The sequence below is a fragment of the Lepidochelys kempii genome, chromosome 3, assembly GCF_965140285.1.
Source record: "Lepidochelys kempii isolate rLepKem1 chromosome 3, rLepKem1.hap1, whole genome shotgun sequence".
Classification (NCBI taxonomy): Eukaryota; Metazoa; Chordata; order Testudines; family Cheloniidae; genus Lepidochelys; species Lepidochelys kempii.
Window position 1 is genome coordinate 137198367 of NC_136382.1, and position 23585 is coordinate 137221951.

Below are 23585 nucleotides of genomic sequence, written 5' to 3' on the forward strand. Positions count from 1 at the left end.
CAGCATAAAATAAAATGAAGGGCTCCCAACTGATTTATTAAATTATCTCCGGTAGAATGAAAAATAGACAATTTAGCAAGGAATACATTAAATATCAGAGGTCCGAGGAACAGTAGCTGCTGTTTGGAAGACATTGGTTGTGAAAGTTTCTGTTTTACAGTGTAATTTGTCTTTTTGGGAAATATTCTGATATTTTATGTTTACTTCTGATTTTGAAACAGTTCGGGTTTTCTACCTTCTGTGTGGTCAGTTCATTGCTAGTTTCTTTCTTTTGTCACATAATGTGTTCTGTCATCCGATTAGTGTGGTTGTCTGGAACCAATAGGGTAATTTTTTTATGTGCTAATAGTGCTACCAAAGCGCATTTTCTCTATTCCCAATTACATTCTTCATTCATAATATTTTGTGTGTGTTTAAATCCTACAACTAGCTAATCCTGTTACATGGTTTTATTCTTAAAAACAAGGGAAAAAAAAGCTTGACTGTATATTCATTATTGTATTTTGGAGGTCGTAATTCATACCTGCTTCACTGCGTATGTCTTTGGCTACTGTGCCTGTAGCTGTTTTACATGACATATTTCTTGGTTGTTCAAATGCTTGCATCACATTGTTTAATTTGACTGAATGCCTTTAAGACAGATCACAAGTACTTTTCTAAAATTATTTTCTCTTGCATCCAAAGTGCTCCCATAGCTTAATAAATTGTAGGTCATATCCTCCTTGCCTGACTCATTTGAGTAATCTCATTAAAGTCAATTTACATGAATAAACTTTGACCCCGTGACTCTGCATTCCCGAAGTGCTGTCTGTCTTGTAAGGCATAGGCTGGTTTGACCATTGCTTTCATGTTTCTCTGCAAATTATTCTCCAGAATGTTTGGACATTCTGGGCATAAGTTCCATTAATATATATATTTTGAAATTATTATTATTAATTTTGGCTTTTGAAATGGGTTTTTTGATACAGGATCATTTTTCTTTTAATCATCTACCAAAGTTATTAGAAATTACAAATTTGGCATGCAACTATAAACTACCCTTTGACAACTGCATAAGTGACTCTTCTCATATCAAGGTATTTTCATGCTTCCTCATCTGAGAATTTTTTGGTTTGTTTGTTTGTATTTGCTCTTTCTCTTTAGTGCAGAACTAATTTGCCAGAACCAATACTGAGTATGTTTTGTATCTGCTAAAATCAAATTCTCAACTTTTTTTTTCTTTTTTCCTGTTTTCTTTTCTTTTAACTAAATGTCCTGTCCTCCCTTCCTCAGTCATCACTCATGAGCGTGGTAATTATTAAAACAAGCTGCCTTTTATTTATTTTTTCCTGTTGTTAGCTTTGTGTCAGCACTGTACAGCTCCTGAACACCATGAGTTTTTTTTTTTGTTCCTATGAGGCTTTTAAACAAGTGGATTCTTTTCTATTATTATAATTGTGTACTCCAAACTCTTCCGTTTTTATGCCAACTTTCCCCACTTCTTTGTTCTTCCTCCCTTTCTCAGGATTTGCACAGTAACTGGCACACTAGATGTAAGAGCAGCAAGCTTTTTTTTTAATTTATTTGATTTATTTTTCTGTTTGGTTGTTGTTTTTTTTAGTGGGCCCAGTATTTGCAATGGTTGGATGTTTTTTTAAAAAAGTATATATCTGTATATATAAACCCTTGTGCTGTAATCCTCCTGTAGTATTTTTGTTGTGCATTTAATGTGGCTTTATCGCTGCATTGATTTTGTGCAATCACAGGAAATCAGTGGTGGATCCAGAGAGGGCTGGAGGTTGGGATAGAAAGGAGATGTTGGCTGTCACTGGCTAGGTTTACACTATGCAGTCAGAATTCATTTTCTACTACAGTACTTGCCAAAGTAGCTGATAGTTTAAAAACAAAACAAAAAACACCTCTGCTATTTCTTTTCAGGGTTATATCAGGATGTTACCAGTTATTCCTGATAATTTGCCACTTTGAGAGCTTTTTCATACAACAGAGAAAATGTGTATCCCTTAGAGGCAAGGAGTAACAGTAATTCATCTGTCACTGAGCACGCTCACTTTAATTCACTGAATGTGAGTTATAGGCAGCCCAATGCCACTGGTATTAATGCCTGATAGCATTATGAAAGCCCAGCCATTGTGTCTGGAGGAGAAATGATAGATTCTGCTGTGAATGATTGCTAGACATTCTATATTTTATGGGGTAGCTGAGCTCTCATAACTGCTAGCAATCCTACAAATACCCATCTAAAAAGTCCTTCCAAGACAGCACCAAGGTTTAGACTGGGTGACCCAGGGAGAATATATTTTTTCCATTCCGTTTTACAGGACAGATACTTACTCCAAGATTCAGAAGCATGTGGTTGATTGTTAGGGGAATGGAGTGAGGTCCAGAGTACATACTATAATCGTACATACTATAACCTGTTCCTTACGACTTCTACATTTGATGCACGCATTTTTCAGTGAGTTGTTAACTTGTTATTACTGACTATGAGCCTGAATCAGTTTTCACTCCAGTCAGTTCTAAAAACTCCTGTTGACTTCAATGGGAGTAGGCTTTGACCTCTAGCTAGCGGTGGTGTTCTGTAAAACTCGATTTCTTTTCCCATCTCCACATTGGCATTAGCAGAAAATCCTGCAGTGAGTTAAGATGGATGTAAGATTTATTGCCCTTTTCCAACTCTTCTCTTTGTGCTATCGCCACCTAAGCTCCTTGTCCTGATTCCTCTTTCACTAGTACCACCTTCCTGTACAAAATCCTGGAACCCCCACTGGTAAAAACACTGACGGTTCTTCAGCAAATGTGTTTCTTACTTGTTTTTGTGGTGTACTTAATGTTGTATCTTTCTGTATGTATATTTGTTTTGATTGTCATGTTTGTTTTACAAAAAAAGGTTCAGAATCAAAGTCGCACAAATGTTCATTATCCCATCTGATGGTTTTCCATTTTTCATTTAATTCTCTCTGTCTATACTGTCTCACCATGATCATGATAACCTTGAAAGTGCAATTTTTCTCTCCTCCCAAAGCCCTTTCTTTAGTTAACAGATAATGGAATGCATTTGCTTAATCTACACTTGCATTATCTTTCTATTGTTGGGCACTCTTCTCGTACAGGATTTTTTTTTTCTTTTAACAAGACTTCACAAAGAAACTTGAATATGTTCTTGGGTCAGAATGATTTTTCCTAAACCTGATTCACAATTAGCTGGTGAGGAAACTTCTGTAAAACTTACTTGCCATTTGAAACACATACCCTCCTATATGACTGGCGTGGTTTGCCTAAAATCATTATTGTTGTTTGTGATGTATGGTTAAATAGATCAAACTTACAATGCAGCAAGGAAAAGAGAGTTTGGGTCAGGCTACTGGAGTTCTGCTTTAGCCAAATACAATATCCCTGAAATACTAATCACTTTGAAATCTGTTGATATTAACAACAATAATACTCTTGACACCTTTTATTTGAAAACTTTAAATGGCTTTACAAACAATTAAGCCCCACAAACCCCTCTAAAATAGGTAACCATAATTATACCCATTTTATAGATGGATAAATAAAACAGTGAAATTAAGTGGTTTCCCCAAGATGACATAGCAAGTCATTTACCCAAGTTGGGAAAAGAACCCAGAAATTCTGACATCCACTTTCTTCCTTTAACCATCAGACTGTGCAGCTATCCTGTTAAGAGTTTCAATAGAAGATTGATTAGCAGTCTCCTTAAAAACATAGACTTACTACAATTATCTGAGATTGATTTTATTTTAATTGGAGTTATTATTCATATTCTTCATTTAATACAATCTCTACAACCTACTAAATAGTAGTATGTTTGAAAAAAATACTAAGATTTAGAAGAACTTCTTTACTAATTGAAAATAGATTTTTAGACCCATTTTTCATTTCATTAAACCTTTTGTGAATCTTGCCCTTTGTTAGAGGAATATTGTAATTGCATTTGACTGATCTCACTTGAGAGACAGCTTTAAAATACTGCCATGTAATTTTAAATTACAAAGGATAACAATACTTTATTTCTGATGCCTGACAATATTTGTCATGTGCTACAGTGTCACCTTTGGTTCAAGGCCAGTTGATTTTTATCTTCAGAAGACTCTCAAATTTCCACAACAGCATTTCTATAGAAAGGACACTTAAACAGTAGTTGAGGGCTTCACAGGCAAAACTCTACTTGTTTTCTCAGCCGTATTGAATAATCCATTCATTTTTAAACTATAAAATGGAATGAGGTTTAGAGAGATGCATAAAACTATTGTTAAAATTGTTAACTTTTAGAATGGTGTTCTTTAAGAACATAAGAATGGCTGTACAGAGTCAGACCAATGGTCCACGTAGCCCAGTATCCTGCCTTCCTACGGTGGCCAATACCAGGTGTTTCAGAGGGAGTGAACAGAACAGGTGATCATCAAGTAATCCATCCCCTGTCGCCAGTTCCCAGCTTCTGAAAAACAAAGGCCAAGGACTCTTCAGAGCATGGTTTTGCATCCCTGCCCATCCTGCCTAATAGCCATTGATGGACCTAACCTCCATGAACTTAAAGTTTTAAACTAGTGCTTTTAAAAATCCTTTTATAGTCTTGATCTTCACAGCATCCTCAGGAAAAGAGTTCCAGGGGTTGAAAGCATTGTGTGAAGAAATACATCCTTTTGTTTGTTTTAAACCTGCTGCTTATTAATTTCATATGATGACCCCTAGTTCTTGTGTTATGAGAAGGAAGAAATAACATTTCCTTATTTGCTTTCTCCACACCAGTAATGATTTTATAGACCTCTATCATATTTCCCCCTTAGTCGTCCCTTTTCCAAGCTGAAAAGTCCCAGCCTTATTAATCTCTCCTTATATGGAAGCTGTCCCATACCCCTAATATTTTTGTTGCCCTTTTCTGAACCTTTTCCAATTCCAGTGTATCTTTTTTTTAAATGGGGTGACCACTTCTGCACACAGTGTTCAAGATGTGGGCATATCATGGATTTATAGAGAGCCAATATGATATTTTCTATGTTATTATCTATCCCTTTCCTAATGATTCACAACACTGTTAGCTTTTTTGACTGCCACTGCACCTTGAGTGGATATTTTCAGAGAACTATCCACAATGACTCCAAGATCTCTTTCTTGAGTGGTAACAGGTAATTTAGACCCCATCATTTTTTATGTATAGTTGGGATTATGTTTTCCAATGTGCATTAATTTGCAGTTATAAAGCTGAATTTCTTTTGCCATTTTGTTGCCAGTTACCCAATTTGGTGAGGTCCCTTTGTAACTCTTTGCAGTCTGCTTTGGACTTAGCTACCTTGAGTAGTTTTGTATCATCTGAAAATGTTGCCACCTCACTGTTTATCCCTTTTTCCAGATCATTTATGACTATGTTGGATAGGACTGGTCCCAGTACAGGCCTCTGAGGGACACCACTATTTACTTTTCTTCATTCTGAAAACTGACCATTTATTCCTACCCTTTGTTCCCTTATCTTGTAACCAATCACTGATCCATGAGAGGACCTTCCCTCTTATCCCATGACAGCTTACTTTGCTTAAGAGACTTTGGTGAGGGACTTTGTCAAAGGCTTTCTGAAAATCTAAGTACCCTATATCAACTGGATCACCCTTGTCTACATGCTTGTTGATCCTGTGAAAGTATTCTAGTAGATTGGTGAGGCATGACTTCCCTTTACAGAAAACATGTTGACTTTTCCCCAACAAATCATGTTCATCTATGTGTCTGTTCTTTACTATAGTTTCAAACTATTTGCCTGGTATTGTAGTCAGGCTTACCGGCCTGTAACTGCCAGGATCACCTCTGGAGCCTTTTTTAAAAATTGGCATCACATTAGCTATCCTCCAGTCATCTGGTACAAAAGCTAATTTAAATGGTATGTTACATACCACAATTAGTAGTTCTGCAATTTCACATTTGAGTTCCTTCAGAACTATTGGGTGAATACCATCTGGTCCTGGTGACTTATTATTGTTTAATTTATCATTTTTTTCCAAAACCACCTCTAATGACACCTCAATCTGGGACAGTTCCTCAGATTTTTCACCTAAAAAGAATGGCTCAGCTTCAGGAATCTCCCTCACACCCTCAGCCATGAAGACCGATGCAAATAATTCCTTTAGTTTCTTTGCAATGGCCTAATCTTCCTTGAGTGCTCCTTTAGCATCTTGATCGTCCAGTGGCCCCACTAGTTGTTTAACAGACTTCCTGCTTCTGATGTTCTTTAAAAAATAAATTGCTGTTACTTTTTGAGTTTTTGTCTAGCTGTTCTTCAGATTCTTTTTTGACCTTCCTAATTATAGTTTTACACTTCACTTGCCAGAGTTTATGGTCCGTTCTGTTTTCCTCAATAGGATTTAACTTCCACTTTTTAAAAGATACCTTTAAATACAATTTGCAAAGTATCTAATATTATAATCTGCTGACATCTTTTAAACAGATATTGTAAATTTGAAAATCAATTTTGAATCAATTCAAATCAAAACCAAATCAATTCAAAAACAAAATTTTTTATCTGTTTTGTGAATGACATGTAAATTATAAAAAGGAAATTGTTTTAATATCAAAATTTATTTTTTCTTTTTATGTTGTTAGGTGCTTTTTTAATTTCTCCCCAGTTGAACAATTGTAGTTAGTTTCTAGCCAATTTTATTGTGATAGTCTTATATACCAGTACAGTGCTGGAATCTTTGGGGGAAAAACACTGCAGGGAAATGTTGATTAATAAAGTGTGTAGTGTTCCGTTGGATTTTTTTAATGTAATGGAATTATTTCTGTTTGTCTTAGGTTCTTAAAAAGCTTATTTTTATAAAATCTAAATATTATGGGAAATGTGACCTGATTGTTGTCCCTTTAAAGATTAGCCTTTCACCAATCTGCATGACTGGCATACATTCCATTTCATAACACAGATAGAATAAAATACAGAAGAGCTGTTAAAAATCAATAATAGTACAAATTAGTTAAATAGGCCCCAGTCCTGCAAAAACATACTCATTCTCTTAACTTTAAGCATTTTTTAATGCCATTGAGCCTGATTATTACACTGAGGTCCATTCGTACTCCTTTAGCAGTTAACTTTAAGCATGTGCTTAAGTTTTTGCAGGACATGACCTCGTGTTAGTGGCAGTCACATACATCTTGAAATTAAATTCATATCAGCAATATTTATAAGCTGTTGAAGCTGATAAGGAAGTGTTCTGAATCGGTGTATTTCCTGCTAGCATTACTGCATCCTGTTACTTGGGAGAGTTGCCTGCTTCAGCCTGTGCTGTAGCAATCCTTTCCATCTTCTCATCTCACTAGCAGAGTTTCCAACTATGAGGGCCCTGCACTTCTGTTTACACGAATACTAGTTTGCTTGGGCTAGCAGAGGTAGTTGTGCGTGGCTCAGTGGAGGGGGGGGGGGGGAGTAGGTTACTTTATCTGGTTTGAGCTCTTGAATGATCTGTTTCCTATGAGATTTATTGTAACTGTGGGGCAATAAAGAGACAATGACAGACATGTGGCACTGGTAACTCAGCCAAACAACTTCTGAATCTTTTAGTGGAAATAAATTAACTGGTGTTACTATGGCAGATCTTTGTTGTTTGACAATTGTGCATTCATCAAAATTGGGCCTTTGTGCCTTTTAGAATGGTAAATATTTTTAATATATAATGTCCCACAGATTTATTTAACTATTAGTAGCAGTGGGGATTTCAAAATGGGGGGTATGAAAGAATTAATGAACTGAGAATCAAACACTTTCAAGGAGATACATATGCTTGTTACATTCAATCTTATTTTTATTTTACTGCAGACGTTGCTTCTGTTTGTATACATCATATTATCAGACTCGCAACTGCACACACTGTAGGCATAAAGCCATTCATGTGTGTAACCATACCATTTATGTGCAACATGGGCAATGGCAGCATTTTAACCAAATAGTTACATGTTTAAGCAAATGTACTATAGTATATACATCACATCAATTGCAGCTTACCTAAGCAGTGACTCACCTCCCTAAGTCATGCTATATGCAATATGTATATTTGTAAGTACACTATATGTATAAATGTTTGTGTGTGGAGGCATGAATTTGTGTATGTGACGCCAAAAGTGGCTAGCTTAGATTTTAAGCAAAGAAATGGATCTGAATTCCAGAGGTGTCACTTGTAGTCTCCAAAGAGACACCTCTCTGTAGTTATTAAATAATGTTTTTATCCTGAAAAAATGCTGATGTTACCAGCATTTCTTTCTGAGTCAGATTATGGTCTGTTTTTTTAGTGCCAAGGATTTGTCATTCTAAAAGAGAGTCAGATATTTTACTGGTTAGAAGAATTTGATCTCTGTAATCAGTACAGGCATACTGCTCAAAACTGCTTGTGATTAACATTGAAACATGTATATCATTTGTTTTTAAAAAGGAATCTATGGGTCTGATTCACCACTGCCTTTGTTCTTTGTGATGGGGGGCATACAACACTACCTTTCTGACTTGGTAGAATTTTGTGTATGATTTGTACTCATTTTACACAGATGTAAATACATTTTCCATGAGGTACTGTGAATGATCAGATCCAATATATTAGAAGGAGGGAGGATAAAACTGAAACAGTAAAACCTCAAAAGACAGTCTTTCTGAATACACATTATCTCAATGAAAACCCACTTATAGTAACCCAAATTATGAAACCTTCTGTATAGAGACATTGAATGAAAGACCCAAATGCTTTGCAGTGTGCAAATTGCAATTTCTTTTACAGCAAACTGATTCTTATAGTGAAGTTGATGTGTCAGGAAATGATTTCATTATAAAGGAATATTGCTATCATTTAATTCAAGGCTTTCCTGTCCCTCCCCACCTTCCCTGAATGTCTCCAAAACCTGAGAAGGGGAAAAGAAAGAAAAGCAAAAGTGAAGAGGTACTAAGAGGGAGGTGAAATGGTAGAAGAGGAAATGAAAATAAATATTTTCAGCCAGTTTAAAGGACATTATCAAAAGATTTATATTTTTAAAGTCCTCCTCAACCATTCCTCTTACTTTGGACTTTCCCTCTCACCATAGTCAAAGTGATGCTGAAGTTTTTAATAGCACCAAACTTGTATCTAGTGTTGTTTTTATGTATTTTATTAATATATATTTTTAATATTCAGTACACACACACACACACAACCACTTAAAAGTCAGGCCTGGGACACTCAGTATTGCCAGGTTATAAGCACTATGGTCTCGCTAAGCATATGCTTTTAAGTGCTTTGCTGAAATAGGGACTTAAGTACGTGCTCTGTTCAAGCACGAATATTCCATTAAAATTCATGTCTGGAGTGCTCAGCACCTTGTATTATCAAAGTCAATATGAATATTAATTGTTTTTGAGAAACTTTTTGAGTGAGAAATGAAAGTGAGAAACCAGTGCAGTTAAGTGCTGTTGAAAGCTCCTACCAAGCTTTGTACAGTAGTTTGTTTAGAAAAGCCACTGTTTTTTCTTGTGACTGTACTTCTTTAACATTCACACCTCATTTAGGCCATAATTCAGGAAAGCATGCTGAAGTGTTCATGTGCTTAAATATTTAAATATTTTCCTCAGTTGAGGTCCTAATTTTGCAGCGTCTACTGAACTTATTGTTCATGTCACTTTTTATTATGCCCTTCCCCCACCGCCCACCTTTTCCAAGTGAAAGTGGTCAGTTAGCCCACATGGCAGAGTTAAATTTCACTTAGAAGAAAAAGAAAATATCCACCTGGCAAACTTTTTTTTTAAAGGTGCGTGTGGGGTGGGCTACATAAAATACATGTGAAATATTGCTCTATTAAAAAAAGTTATATTGAACCTATCTTTAACTGTAAGAGTAATATAAATAAATTTTACTGGAATTATTATAAATTATTAATGCAGGTAGGTTTTTTTTTTAAATATTTCCTTAATAGTCTTGATCTGTGTTCTTTGTTTATGCCAAACTGCCACTGAAGTCTGAGAGATTTGGATAGTCAAGGAATGTGTGGTTAGGCCTTTTGTAGGCTTGATCCTGGAAACACTTATGTATGATTAATTTTCCTTAAATGTGTTGTCCCCTTGAAGTCATTGAAGTCTCACGTGAGTAAAGTTACATGCATATGTTTTTGCAGGCTCAGGTTCCATAGAGATAATTGAGATTCTGCAAAAGTAATACTCGATCCTGCAAGGTTCTGAGCATTCTGGCCCCAATCCAGCAAAGCACTTAAGCACATACTTAATATTAAAACATGAGGAATCCAACTGAGTTATAAAAATAAAATGCTCAATATTGCAAGATGCTGAACATTCCAAGTCCAGCAAAGTGTTTAAGCATCTTGCAGAATTGAGCTCATATATAGTACTGTTGATTAATATACTACTTGTATGCACAGGAGCCTCTTTTAGTCTTTTGTGTTTTGTTATTTAATTAGTTGAACGGATTTTCAATCTTGTACAGTTGAAAAGCTATATATCTGGTATTAATGTCTGACCCAGAGACAAATTGTGTTAAACATCATCTGTAGTACTTGATTCATTGTCAGGGAGAGGACTATGCATTTTTTTTTCTTTTTGCCATTTCAGTGAGAATGCAGCAAGAATTAGGGGGAGGAAAAAAAGATATTTTAAGTCTCCCTATGTTTGCCGCATTTTTATATACACCTGGTGATACTTGGTTTGGTCACCAAATATTGTGTCTTGCTGGCCAACAGGGAAAAGAGTGAAATGATTTTATATACTTCTTTTAATGTTCACATTAGTTTTCAAAATGGTTTTGCTTCCTAACCCTACCATTATACTGAAGCCTCTCACTTTGAAAGTCACAGACTGCGGACTGGTAAGTCCATTGGCTATTTGTAATTGTAATCATTCATAATTTTTATGTACAGTAAGCATCCAATCATATTCCTGTTTATACATTATATATGCATATATATTATCTCTCTAATTCAAGCACTCCCAGTCTGGGAGAAGTTTTATATTTTTGTTTAACTCTCATTATTTCTTTTATTCACCAACTGAAAAGGATAATGTTCTTAATATCACATTGGATTTAAAAGTTCAGGTACCAGTCCAAAATGCCTCCTATTTTTAAGAAAACTTTCAGAATTAATATACTGTACTTTTTCAATTTACTTGCATTTTTGTCTTTTATTTTTATGCCATCATCTACAAGTAACAAATGATTGCACATTAAAATTCTCTATATTTAAAAAAAAGTTGTTTCCATTTTTGCCAAGAAACCATTTGTCCCCAAAATATTTGTATAAAGCCCTAATAATGAAATCATTTGCCTTTAATACTCCAGTGTAGTTTTGCTTGCTATTATGTCTTCCCTCTGTGCGAATTTATCAAGCTTCCAGTTCTACTTTGTTAATCCCTGATCTTTCCTAGAGCCACTAATGCTTCCCCTTTTCTCATTTAAACTTCCAGGTTGACTCTCTGTACTGATACAATTAATTGAATGGATACCATGTTAGTGTACCAGATTTTCTTCAGCAATTCTGAAGATCTTTTACAGCTCTAGACACCTGGATAACCGCTGTCTATAGAAAAACTAGGCTGTAGGGCCAAGTTCTGCAAGAGTCCTTAAGGACACGCTGAAGTCCATCCCTATTCAGAAAAAACACTTAAGCACATACTTAGTGCTTTGGTTAACCAGAACTAAGGGAATTTGGTGGCTAGTGTCCCCTGGCTTTCAATGAGAATTGGTTGCCTAACTCTTTTAGACTCATTTGAAAATCCCAGGTTAAGTGTTTTCTGAGAACATAAATGTCTATAAAGTTGTTGGCTTAGTTTGCTTTTAAAAATATATTTTTAGAGGTCTTCTTTTCTGCAATACTTGATTAATTTTTCAGGCTTTTCAATATTTATCAAACATTGGAACAAAGTAAATCCAGTATTAAGCTTTGTACATGATGCAGACTTCATGCCAACAAAAATAAAAGAAGAGTGTAAAAGATGGATTTTTTCTAAAATGTTGCCAAGCCCATGCTGCTGCATTTTTTAGAGAGAAATTTGTGTCTTGAAATGTAAATGTTCTTTTCTTATGGAAGAGAAATAGCATCTATCTGCCAGCCACATGCCATGCTTCAGATAGAATAGTGGCTATAAATTGCATTTTATATGTTTGTTAATGGTGACTTTAGATTAAATATGGAGATTTGGTAAGGGAAGTGGGGAGCTAGTTGACAGTCTGTGATAATTTGTACCTCCATCTGGGCTTTCCACAGGAGAAAAGGTAATGCAGGATGACGAATTCACCTGTGACCTCTTCCGATTCCTCCAGTTGCTTTGTGAAGGACACAGTTCAGGTTTGTGGGCAGGCTGCCAGTCAGCTGAGCCAAGGTGATGGTAACCAGGGATAAAAGCTCATCAGTGCTGAAGGCTTGGCAAGTTTTAAGGAAATATTATGAAAGGTTCCTGAGTAGCTGAACTGTACATGAAAGAAAAATATTTATGTGGAGTTAAAATGTCAAGTTTCCTTGTTCATTTAAACATTGGGAGAAAAAAAATGGCTCACAAAATGATAAAACTCCTGGAGCATGAACTATGTGAAAGGTAAATTAAATAGAAAATGAAGTTTACTCTAGTTTTAGCTTCTGATCACTAAATGGGAGGAAAGTCTTAAAGGAGGGCTTTGCAGCAAACATATTGTACTTTGGCATGCAAAGTATTTTTAGAGTTCTGGTTCTCACTGAAGGTGGTTAGGGGGCTTAAATGTCATCCCAGGAGCATATGGGAGATCTTCATTGAAGGAGGAACAATAGTTTTTCATATATAACATAAGGAAATACTAGCAATTTCTTTTAAAGTATTTTTAATATTAGTTCACTTACTCATATACTTTGTGGTATTATAAAAAAAGATTCCAGTTTATAGCTGTCAAACATATTCATATCATTGTCATCAGTAATGGCATAAGATTTAATTCAGATTTCATTTAGACTAGTGTAAATTGGGAATAATTCTAGTGACGTTAATGTAGTGACATCAGTGTAAAGTTGATATAAGTGAGATCAAAGTCAGACTTATAATATGTTCACAGGAGAAACCAGATATTAGAACTTGTAAACTGTTACTTGATCTCCTCAATAAGATGGTACCATTCAGGCAGATGTAAACGATTCAGTGAATTAAAATATGGATTTAAACAGGAAAGTTACTTAGAAGATGTTTCAATCCTTTAAAGTAGGCTTTGACCAATGGATTGTACCAGAATTTATTTTAATAAATAATTCTGAAAATATTTGAGATTTAAATAAATGTTAATTTGAACTCATCCTCTCATTTTTAGATTTTCAGAATTATTTGAGAACTCAAACTGGTAACAACACAACTGTCAATATTATCATCTCCACTGTGGATTACTTACTGAGAGTTCAGGTAAACCATCTTACATACTAATTGCAAATAAATACAGGTAGCTGTATTTTAGCATTTTTGTTGTTGCTTCTAAAAATTCCAGTATGTGGAAAATCAACCTTTTTTCAGTTGTTGTTGCTGTTGTCAGTATTACTGTGTGTCCTTGCAAGTTCTTTAGAGGCTCGGTGGTAATAACAATAAACCTTTTTATGTTTTGGAGCTCATTTTGATGAAGTTTCAGCTGACATTCTTTAAGGGAGATGGAAAGAAGAATTCTATGCACAAAGAATATTCAGTTCCTTGATTTAGCTAGCTGGCAGGCAGACAGTATAAAGTCACATTGTTCACATGAACAGCACACAGCACTGTGTTAATGATTTAGTCAGTTTAAGGGCCCATATGTGTATGTAAAACTTGAAATAAACAAAAAGACCAGGTAATCTAGACAAAAGTTAGATTTTGAAGGGATTTTTTGTTTTGTTTTGTTTTGTTTTTCCCTGTGGGTTTCACTGGAGATGAGAGAGAAAATGCATTATGTTGATGATACCTAAAATGTCTGAGATTATTTTAAATCCATATGAATAAATGGATTTTTTTTTGCTCACAACGAAGTTTGCTTTTAAAGTTTACTTTATGAAAATGCTGATGAACACAGGAGTGGCAGTTTGAATATCTGACCTACATGTGTTGTTTCTTACATCTGTTTTATAGGAATCAATTAGTGATTTCTACTGGTATTATTCTGGGAAGGATGTTATTGATGAGCAAGGACAACGTAATTTCTCCAAAGCAATTCAAGTTGCAAAACAGGTCTTCAATACTCTCACAGAGTATATTCAGGTAAACTGCTCATTGCATGAAATTAGTAAGAAATAATGTTTTGAAATATGTGTAGTAGCCATTTGTTATTTTTTTGCAAACTAAGAATCTAGCAGATTCCCAGGTATCATTGAATTATCTCCTCTTTTGCTAACCAAGACTTCTTGTGTCCCAGTATGTAGCCAGTTGTGTCCTTTTCTTTCCAACAGGAACCTTGCCATTATAATTTGTTTTGCACCTCAAGACTGGACTACTGCAATGTATCATACTATGTTCTTCACGTTTGCTTTATCTGAAAAGTAAAACTAATGTAGAATGTGGCTGTGTGCTTAGTAAGTGGAATATCATGGCATATTCAGTCAGTGCTCTGGCTTCTTGTCAGTTTGATTATAAAGCTCTGAATACACTGCTTGAGAAAACTCTTTCCCCATGACATATTGCCACATTTCAGATCTGCAGAGACTTGCCTGACCTGGACCCTCTTTGCAATAAACAAGAAGAAACTGCTGGCAGGATGTAATGAGCACCATAAAAAAGTTCTAGAAGAAATTAATAATTCTGTACTGAGTGCAGGGCTTGGAAGGGGTGCAACAAAATATGGAGCGCCACATTGAAGGATAAGAAAAAAATGGAATAGCTGTCTCCATGCCATGGATGGAGAACCATCCATTCTGTGCACTGACTAAGGCAAGGGGTCTCATAGACTTTAAGGCCAGAAGGGACCGTCATGTTCATCTAGTCTGACCTCCTGCCCATTGCAGGCAACAGAAGCTCACCCATCCACTCTTGTAAAAGACCCATTACCTCTGTGAGTTCCTGTATTCCTCAAATCTTGATTTAAAGACTTCAAGTTACAAGGAACCCACCATTTACACTAGTTTAAACCTGCAAGTGATCCATGCCCCATGCTGCAGAGGAGGGGGAAAAAAAACCTGGTCTCTGCCAGTCTGGCCTGGAGGAAAATTCCTTTCGGACCCATATACGGTGATCAGTTAGATCCTGAGCACGTGGACAAGCTCCGCAGCCAGACATCTGGAAAATAATTTTCTGTAGTAACTTAGAGCCCTTCCAGTCTAGTGTCCCATCACCAATCATTGTAGGTCTTTGCTACTAGCAGTTGCAGATCGGCTACATCCACTCCATAAACTTATCAAGTTCAGTCTTGAAGCCAGTTAGGTTTTTTGTCCCACTACTCCCCTTGGAAGCTCGGTCCTATGGAAAAACTTGAATTCTGTCATTTCCTAACTTTTGAGTACTTGACTTTGCAATCTTCATAACGTTATTTAATGTAGTTTTTCTTTTCTATGTAACTAGCTAGAATTTTTAAAGAAAAAAATGGCAATCAAATTCTCCTAGGTTTAATTTTAATGTACCCTTTATTGTTCTCTTAAAAAAGGATGTGTGATAAATGTTAGTGGAAAGTGTTAGGTTCACTGCCATTCATCCTATACTATATTGGATCCTCTATCCATGTACAGAACTTCTTTCCCCATAAGTGGGCACTCTATGTGCAGATTGAGGTCCCATATAATTCATTTATTTCTTAGTGAATGTCACTACCAGTATGCTACAATATACTAGTCTTTTCCCATGTAAAATAATCGAGTGAGAAATGCTGCTTATGACAATATGAAGTGATTTAAAATAATTTGGGGCCTTTTTGCTGATTACACAATATTTTCATTATGGAAGTTGAGGTTCAACTGTCAGGAGAGTGTTTAAAACTACACTATATGAAATCATGGCAATTATATTAATCAATGAAAGGATCATTTTGATAAGCCAAAAAGTAGCTTTATCTGATAACTATTTTTGAGAAATTATCCCAAAAATTAATGCTTAAAAGATAGGGACAGACTCTGATCACATTATATGTCAGGAGTAATTCCATTGAAACTAAATGGACTTACAGGACTATGAAACCTATATGAGTGAAGATTCAGGCCCCTAATCATTGTAATTTCTCTTGGGAAGGATTTATTTAAAGACTGAGCATACAGACTATACTTTTTTATTCACATTCAAATCTTCATTATGGAAATCTGTATTATTTTAGACTTCATAGGAGTGAATTGTGAAAGTACTAGCTTGAATAAGTATTAGCAGAGGCTGGTGATATGCAAATGTATACACACAGCTCTAACAGATTTGGCCCGCTACACCCAAACTATTCTGTTCACGGTGTTAATAAATATCTTATTCATTGTCCTTTGAAATATCATCTGATTTTTGTAAAAATATTATTATAGCATTGTAACACCAGACAATGTTTTACAACAGGTGAAACTTGCTGAACAAAAAACAAGAGGCCTGATTCAACTCTTCTTAAAATAATTTTACCAGAACCTTATCATTGTTACTCCTGATTTACAAAAAGAAAAGGAGTACTTGTGGCACCTTAGAGACTAACCAATTTATTTGAGCATGAGCTTTCATGAGCTACAGCTCACTTCAGCTGTAGCTCACGAAAGCTTATGCTCAAATAAATTGGTTAGTCTCTAAGGTGCCACAAGTACTCCTTTTCTTTTTGCGAATACAGACTAACACGGCTGTTACTCTGAAACCTGTCCTGATTTACATTTGCTTAAGTAGAGGAGAATTAGACTAAACATCTGTGCCCCTCATGAGATTCCAATTTAAAGGTGCAAACTGGTACTCTTCCGTGAATATTGAGATCCATTTTTTGTGGCTCCCTTTTTACACAGAACTTTGAAAATGTGGCTTTAGTTGCCTTAAAGCAAAGGAAGTGGTAGGGATATTCTACAGTAATTGTTATCAAATGAAATTGTCATTCCATTTATGTTTCCACTTTCCTTAACAGTTCCTAAAATGCTTGTGTAGCAGCTCTCAGCTGGTCATATTTTAGGTAACCTGATTCTAATTTTATCCTAATGTTTGATGTAATTCTCTTGCATATAAACCCTGTTCTCCTTTTCTTGTCATCTGCATGGTAGGGTCCATGTACAGGGAACCAGCAGAGTCTGGCACACAGCAGGCTGTGGGACGCAGTGGTTGGTTTTCTTCATGTGTTTGCCCACATGCAGATGAAACTATCTCAGGTATCATGTACTTTTTTTTCTTATTTTTTAGTTACTAACTTTTTACAATACATTAGCTGAATTGTTGATCGAACAAATTATTTTCATATTAAGAGAGCGTGACCAGAACAACAATGCAAGGGAATATAGAAGAATTGAGACAGCATAGGCTATGAACCAGTGGGAGAGAAACTTGGCCAAGTGATTACAGAATGACACAGCAACTCCTATGATCCAACCCATTCTTCAGACACCAACTTCCTCTGTAACTTTGGGCATGTCACTCTGTGTCTCAATTTCCCCATCTGTAAAGCAGAGTCATACATACCTTCTTACCTGTCTCGGGGGGTGTGGTGGAATATTTGAAAAATAATTTGATGTACTCAGATTAAAGGTGCCCAACAAGTGGGAAATGTTTTTTTATTGTTGTTATCATTATTTTTAATCTCTGTTGTTACTTTTATAATATTTAAAGTTATAGAGCTCTGAAGACCAAGATTTTGGCTATTTTTATTATTATTTTAGATTCTGATATGATTCAAGAATCCAGTCTTTGCATGTACCACAGAGATGAAAGTTGGGATTTAGTGTCGAGTGAAGGTTGATTTCTTAGTTCTGCTGAACTTCTTAGTGCTATAGACATTCTTCGTCTTCATGAATAGGCATATTCTCACAGCAGGTGGCACTGTAATGAGTGCAGCCTTTCCTAAATGATAAAGAGGAGACGCGTACAAAAATAGAGGTGTACCAAAAGCCTACACATATTGTCATGGTTACCAAAATATACTTATTTTAAGAATGAAAAAGTAGGCTTGTTCCACAGCGTGTGGAAAGTCTGTGGCCAAGCCAGGAGTAAAATCCTCTTGGGTCCCAGTGCAGTGCTTTAAGTATGAGAAGACATCCTTTTCTCTTATTAAAAGTTTCTGCTTTCTGCTTTATTCACTGTTCATCCTTTGCACTGAATGATGCAGGACTCCTATGGTAAAAAAAAAAAATGTGATCATGTTATGTCATAGCCATGAGGCTTTGCTTAATAATAGGGCGAGGGAAGTTTATAGAATTATTAATATTAGTTGCTAGATTAGACCTGATGGTTTCCTCTTAGTCTACGGGACAGTGGCAATGTCTTTTTCCCATTTGGAGCTCAAGCTCTTGGGGACTGGGAGCATGTTCAGTATCTCAGTATAGTTGACATATTGAGAGATCTTTGAGGCTTTGAACATGCCTAATGCAGATGGGATGCTCAGGTATTTTCATAGCAAAGTTTTAATAAATTCCTCGGAACAAGTGTAAATACTGATTTTCAGAGTCTTTCATAAATTGACTAAATCTGGGTGGATTTCATTGGGGTTGGCAAATGGTACCTCTTTGGTGTACCTCATAGAGGCTGGCCCTAGAGCTCTTCCAAGAATGGTTGGAAATAGATTTGAACGTCAGCAAAACTACTCATTTTCCCTAACTTTGTAGTCGGAAGCCACTGAACTTTTTATGGTGAAATATATGCATGAGGCACAGAACAAACATGGGGAAATTTCAGATGAAATCGTTAAAGATTGTCAAAGTTCTATGTAATTGAAGTTTAATAACTTTGTTTTACTTCTTATAAAATGTTCCCAACTATGACTGATCTGTCACTTTTTTGGTCTTATTTGAGCTCTTTGTAACTCAATGCTATTGCTGTCATGACACTTTTCTTACGGCCATGTGGGTGGGAACCTGATCATCCCAACACTAACATCAGTTTAGCAAACATAAAGTATTATATAGGCATCATCTCTTCAACTCCAACACAGCTGCATACTATCAGAAAAGCTTTTCTTTTCTTTATTCTCCATAGTAGCTCAACTTGCACTATGGCTGTATTAAATTGCTGTTTCTTCTAAACATATAAGAGTGTGTGTATGTGTTTTGCTACTATATGAGAGTAAATAGTTGGATAAATGTGTTTTCCTTTTATTTTCAGATCTGACATAAAGGGCCAAATACACTAATGGCCTCTCAGCTTCTCAGTCTGATTTTCCCTAAATGAAACCTACATGTGCACACACAAACACTAGTTCAAGTTGGCAGTTGTGTGTGTAAAATACCTGTTTTACAAGGACAAGTTTCTATTTGTGCAAAATATGTGCATGCAAGATCAGAGGCTGGGTTGAGGTTGTTAAAAATATTGGCCCAAAATAGTCTTATTTACAATGGATTCATGTTTGCAGGATTCCAGTCAAATTGAATTACTGAAAGAGTTAATGGATCTTCAGAAGGATATGGTGGTCATGTTGTTGTCTATGCTGGAAGGTAATTTTAATTTATTTTAAAAGTTTATTTTGCAAGTATTATAACTGTTTCTTTTCCTCTGCATATTTTTTTCACAGCAAAACCAATGTCTCTTCCTTTTTTAGTATTTTAATGTTCATTAGTTTATTATCAGAAGAGTTGTTGATCTTTAACGGCTCATGGGAATTATGATAACTCTAATTTACATGGTGAGTAATAATGTATAAATTAATTAAATCAGTGTTAATTATGCACATGCCAGCTCAGTTTGAATCATTACGAAGATTTACTTATTTCCATGTGTTTGGCTTCTGTTTTGGTTCAAATGAGATGCTATTTGCTGGTGAAGCTAGAATCCAAGGTTCTTGCTACAGAAGGAAGCTTCACTATTTATCAGTTGTTTTATTTACTGTGTGTTAGCAACTTCAGTGTGCTGCATTTAACATCACACTTTTTTTGTATTGACAATTACCATAACCATGAAAGAATGGGCTTTGAATTCACCTGGGTAGGTCTATCATGGCTCTGGGGGATTGTCCTGTTTAACATTTGCAAAAGCTACTATTGCACCTCAACTTCACGCAGTAGCATACAGCCATTGTAAAATATGGCTTTATTTATTGATTTGCAGTGGCCACTGGGACCTTCAGTCAAGGACCAGGACCACATTGTGCTAGGCATTGAATGAACAAAGATCGTCCCAAAGATACCTATTTTCTCCCTCAGAACCAGAAAGCCTAATCTCCACAGCATATCTAAGCTCGTCAGAGGAATGGCAAGAAAAGTCTTAATGTCACTCCTAAATTCCATCTCCCATTCAGCACTCTACTAAATGTGAAAGAAGTCTTTGATGTATACATACTGACATTTATCTCCTTCTTTCAAAAGCAGTGCTTATACTTACTTCTGTTATTGCATCTCTGTAGAATCATAGAAGTGTAGGACTGGAAGGGACTTCGAATGGTCATCTAATCCAGTCCCCTGCACTCAAGGCAGGACTAAGTAATAACTAGACCATTCCTGAGAGGTGTTTGTCTAACCTGCTCTTAAAAACCTCCAATAACGGAGATTCCACAACCTCCTTAGGCAATTTATCCCCGTGCTTATCTGCCTGACAGGAAGTTTTCCCTAATGTCCAACCTAATTTTGCCTTGCTACAATTTAAGCACATTGCTTCTTTTCCTGTTCTCAGAGGCAAACAAGAACAATTTTTTCACCCTCCTCCCTGTAACAACCTTTTATGTACTTGAAATCTGTCATTATGGCCCCCTCAGTCTTCACTTCTTCAGACTAAACAAACCCAGTTTTTTCAATCTTTCCGCATAGATCTTGATTTGGTATAGTATTTTTAAATTATAACCTGTATAGTTATACACTGAAGACTTGCATGCAACCAGATCATTTAGTAATTTGTAAATCTTACCATGTGATGATTTCAGTAATCATTATTAAATGCTTTTATTTGCCAAAATGTTCATTGTCACCAATGACTGGTTATTGCATGTTGCCACCTTTAGGTAATGTTGTGAATGGAACTATTGGCAAGCAGATGGTTGATATGCTAGTGGAGTCTTCCAACAACGTGGAGATGATTCTGAAGTTTTTTGATATGTTCTTAAAGTTGAAGGATTTAACTTCATCTGATGCATTCAAGGAATATGACCCTGATGGTAAGGGTATAATTTCAAAGAGGGACTTTCAGAAGGCCATGGAAAGCCATAAGCACTACACCCAGTCTGAAACTGAGTTTCTACTATCTTGCGCTGAGACAGATGAGAATGAGACTCTGGATTATGAGGAATTTGTGAAACGGTTCCATGAACCTGCCAAAGACATTGGTTTCAATGTTGCTGTTCTCCTGACCAACCTTTCAGAGCACATGCGCCATGATACCCGGTTACAGACTTTTCTTGAGCTAGCAGAGAGCGTTCTGAATTATTTTCAGCCCTTCCTTGGACGCATAGAAATCATGGGTAGTGCAAAGCGCATTGAGCGAGTTTACTTTGAAATAAGTGAGTCAAGTCGAACTCAGTGGGAGAAACCTCAGGTTAAAGAGTCAAAGAGGCAGTTTATCTTTGATGTAGTAAATGAAGGAGGAGAGAAGGAAAAGATGGAACTTTTTGTTAATTTCTGTGAGGATACCATCTTTGAAATGCAGCTAGCTGCCCAGATCTCTGAGTCAGATTTGAATGAGAGGTCCACAAATAAAGAAGAGAATGAAAAAGATAAGCCTGAGGAACAGGACCCTAGAATGGGCTTCTTCTCCCTTGTGACTGTCAAATCAGCCTTGGTAGCCCTCAAGTATAATATAATGACTCTTACAAAAATGCTCAGCATGAAGAGTCTAAAGAAGCAGATGAAGAAAATGAAGAAAATGACCATGAAGGACATGTTCATGGCTTTATTTTCTTCCTACTGGAGCATCTTGATGGGCTTACTGCATTTCACCTGTAGTGTTTTCCGAGGCTTCTTTCGCATCATGTACAGTTTGCTACTCGGAGGAAGCTTGGTAGAAGGGGCTAAGAAGATCAAGGTAGCTGAACTTTTAGCCAATATGCCAGATCCCACTCAGGATGAGGTACGTGGCGAAGGGGAAGAGGGAGAGAGGAAACCCACAGAAGCTGCATTGCCAGCAGAAGATCTGACTGATCTGACAGCTTTATCAGATGATGGTGACCTACTCTCAGACATATTTGGCTTGGATTTGAAAAGAGAAGGAGGCCAGTATAAGCTGATTCCTCATAATCCAAATGCTGGTCTGAGTGATTTGTTGAGCACACCTTCCTTACTTCCATTACCTGAGATGCAGGAAAAAATTCAGGTAACAAACTATATTTTTATCCACCGTGTTTCAGTCTGTTCTGTGTGGATCAGAAATAAAACTTACAGCTATGTTTGTGTGATTTTAGTTTTTTTCTTAAGTGTGGCATGCTTTTTAAAGAAGAACAGTGAATTACCAAAGTTTAGTCTTTCTGGGATCACGAGCTTGAAGCTGCTCAGACTAGTCAATGTTATTTGGTTTGCTTTTAAATTCAAAATTCAGTGTGTCTTTTGTAAATGCAAAAGGAAATGTCATTTTCCCTCACTGTAGCGTTGGTTAATAAAAAATGCCTTGATGTTCAGCAGTATGACGGTTGCCTTTTAGCCATGTTTTGGAGGCTGCATACCGTATAATGCTGCTTAGACTTTGTAGATGGGGTTGTTTGTGTTGGTAAGGGGAAGAGCTCAACCTGGGGCACACTTCTGTTTTGTCTTGTGTTCCTAAAGTTCATGCTTCAGGGTTTCATCAAGGTATTCTAGGAGGGTTTTGTTTCAATCTCCTTCCTCTGAAGCATCAGGAATGGAGATGGGACATTGGACATGGAGGGCACAGAGCATTCTCTTTCTCAGGTGCATGACTGGTTGGTTCTTGCTCATGTGCTCAGGGTCTCACAGATCAGCATACATGGGGTTGGTAAGGAATTGTTCCCCAGGTCATATTGGCAGTGACCTGGGGGACTTTTCACCTTCCTCTGCAGCCTGTGGGTACAGGTCACTTGCCAGGATTATCTGGGTATCACTTAATCATTTCCCTGCCATTGCAGGGCTTGGATCAATGGTACATGTCAGCCCTTCCTAGTCTCTTCCTGTTTCACCTACCAATTTAGTATCCTGTAGGTTGTAATACTTGGATCTCAGTTTGATTGTTGGGTTCAGTGTGCGGTGATAAGTGGTGTTGGTGGCCTGTGATATAGAGGAGGTCAGACCAGATGATCTAATGGTTCCTTCTGGCCTTAAACTCTATGACATTTTTTATCTGACTCATTCAAGGAGCAGAAAGTGAATGAAGGTGAAAAGGAGGAGAAAGAAGAAACTAAATCGGAACCTGAAAAAGCAGAGTAGGTATAACCCTAGATCTTGCTCCTAAGAACTGTAGTTTGTTTTTCTGAGAAGTCAGTTTTCTTTACAGGTAGTCCCTTGCTACTTCATTTCTGTGTCATAGAGACATCTCACATGTCTGAATGTAGGTTTCCTTTCACACATCATCCTCGCTGGCAAAGGAGCCCCTCACAGTCCCAATGCAGTGAAACCAGCATAAAATTGATGCCATTATGGTGGTT

General features: G+C 36.5%; 1 protein-coding gene across 1 annotated transcript in view; it reads left to right on the forward strand.

Moving 5' to 3' along the window:
• Positions 1 to 23585, forward strand: part of RYR2 (ryanodine receptor 2) — a 719385-nt gene that overhangs the window by 632538 nt on the left and 63262 nt on the right. Inside the window, exons 84-90 of the mRNA XM_073338199.2 lie at positions 12226 to 12306; positions 13290 to 13378; positions 14069 to 14197; positions 17131 to 17235; positions 19425 to 19506; positions 21003 to 22306; positions 23296 to 23363. Coding sequence (XP_073194300.1) covers positions 12226 to 12306; positions 13290 to 13378; positions 14069 to 14197; positions 17131 to 17235; positions 19425 to 19506; positions 21003 to 22306; positions 23296 to 23363 — 1858 coding nt within the window. The remainder of the gene's footprint in view (positions 1 to 12225; positions 12307 to 13289; positions 13379 to 14068; positions 14198 to 17130; positions 17236 to 19424; positions 19507 to 21002; positions 22307 to 23295; positions 23364 to 23585) is intronic.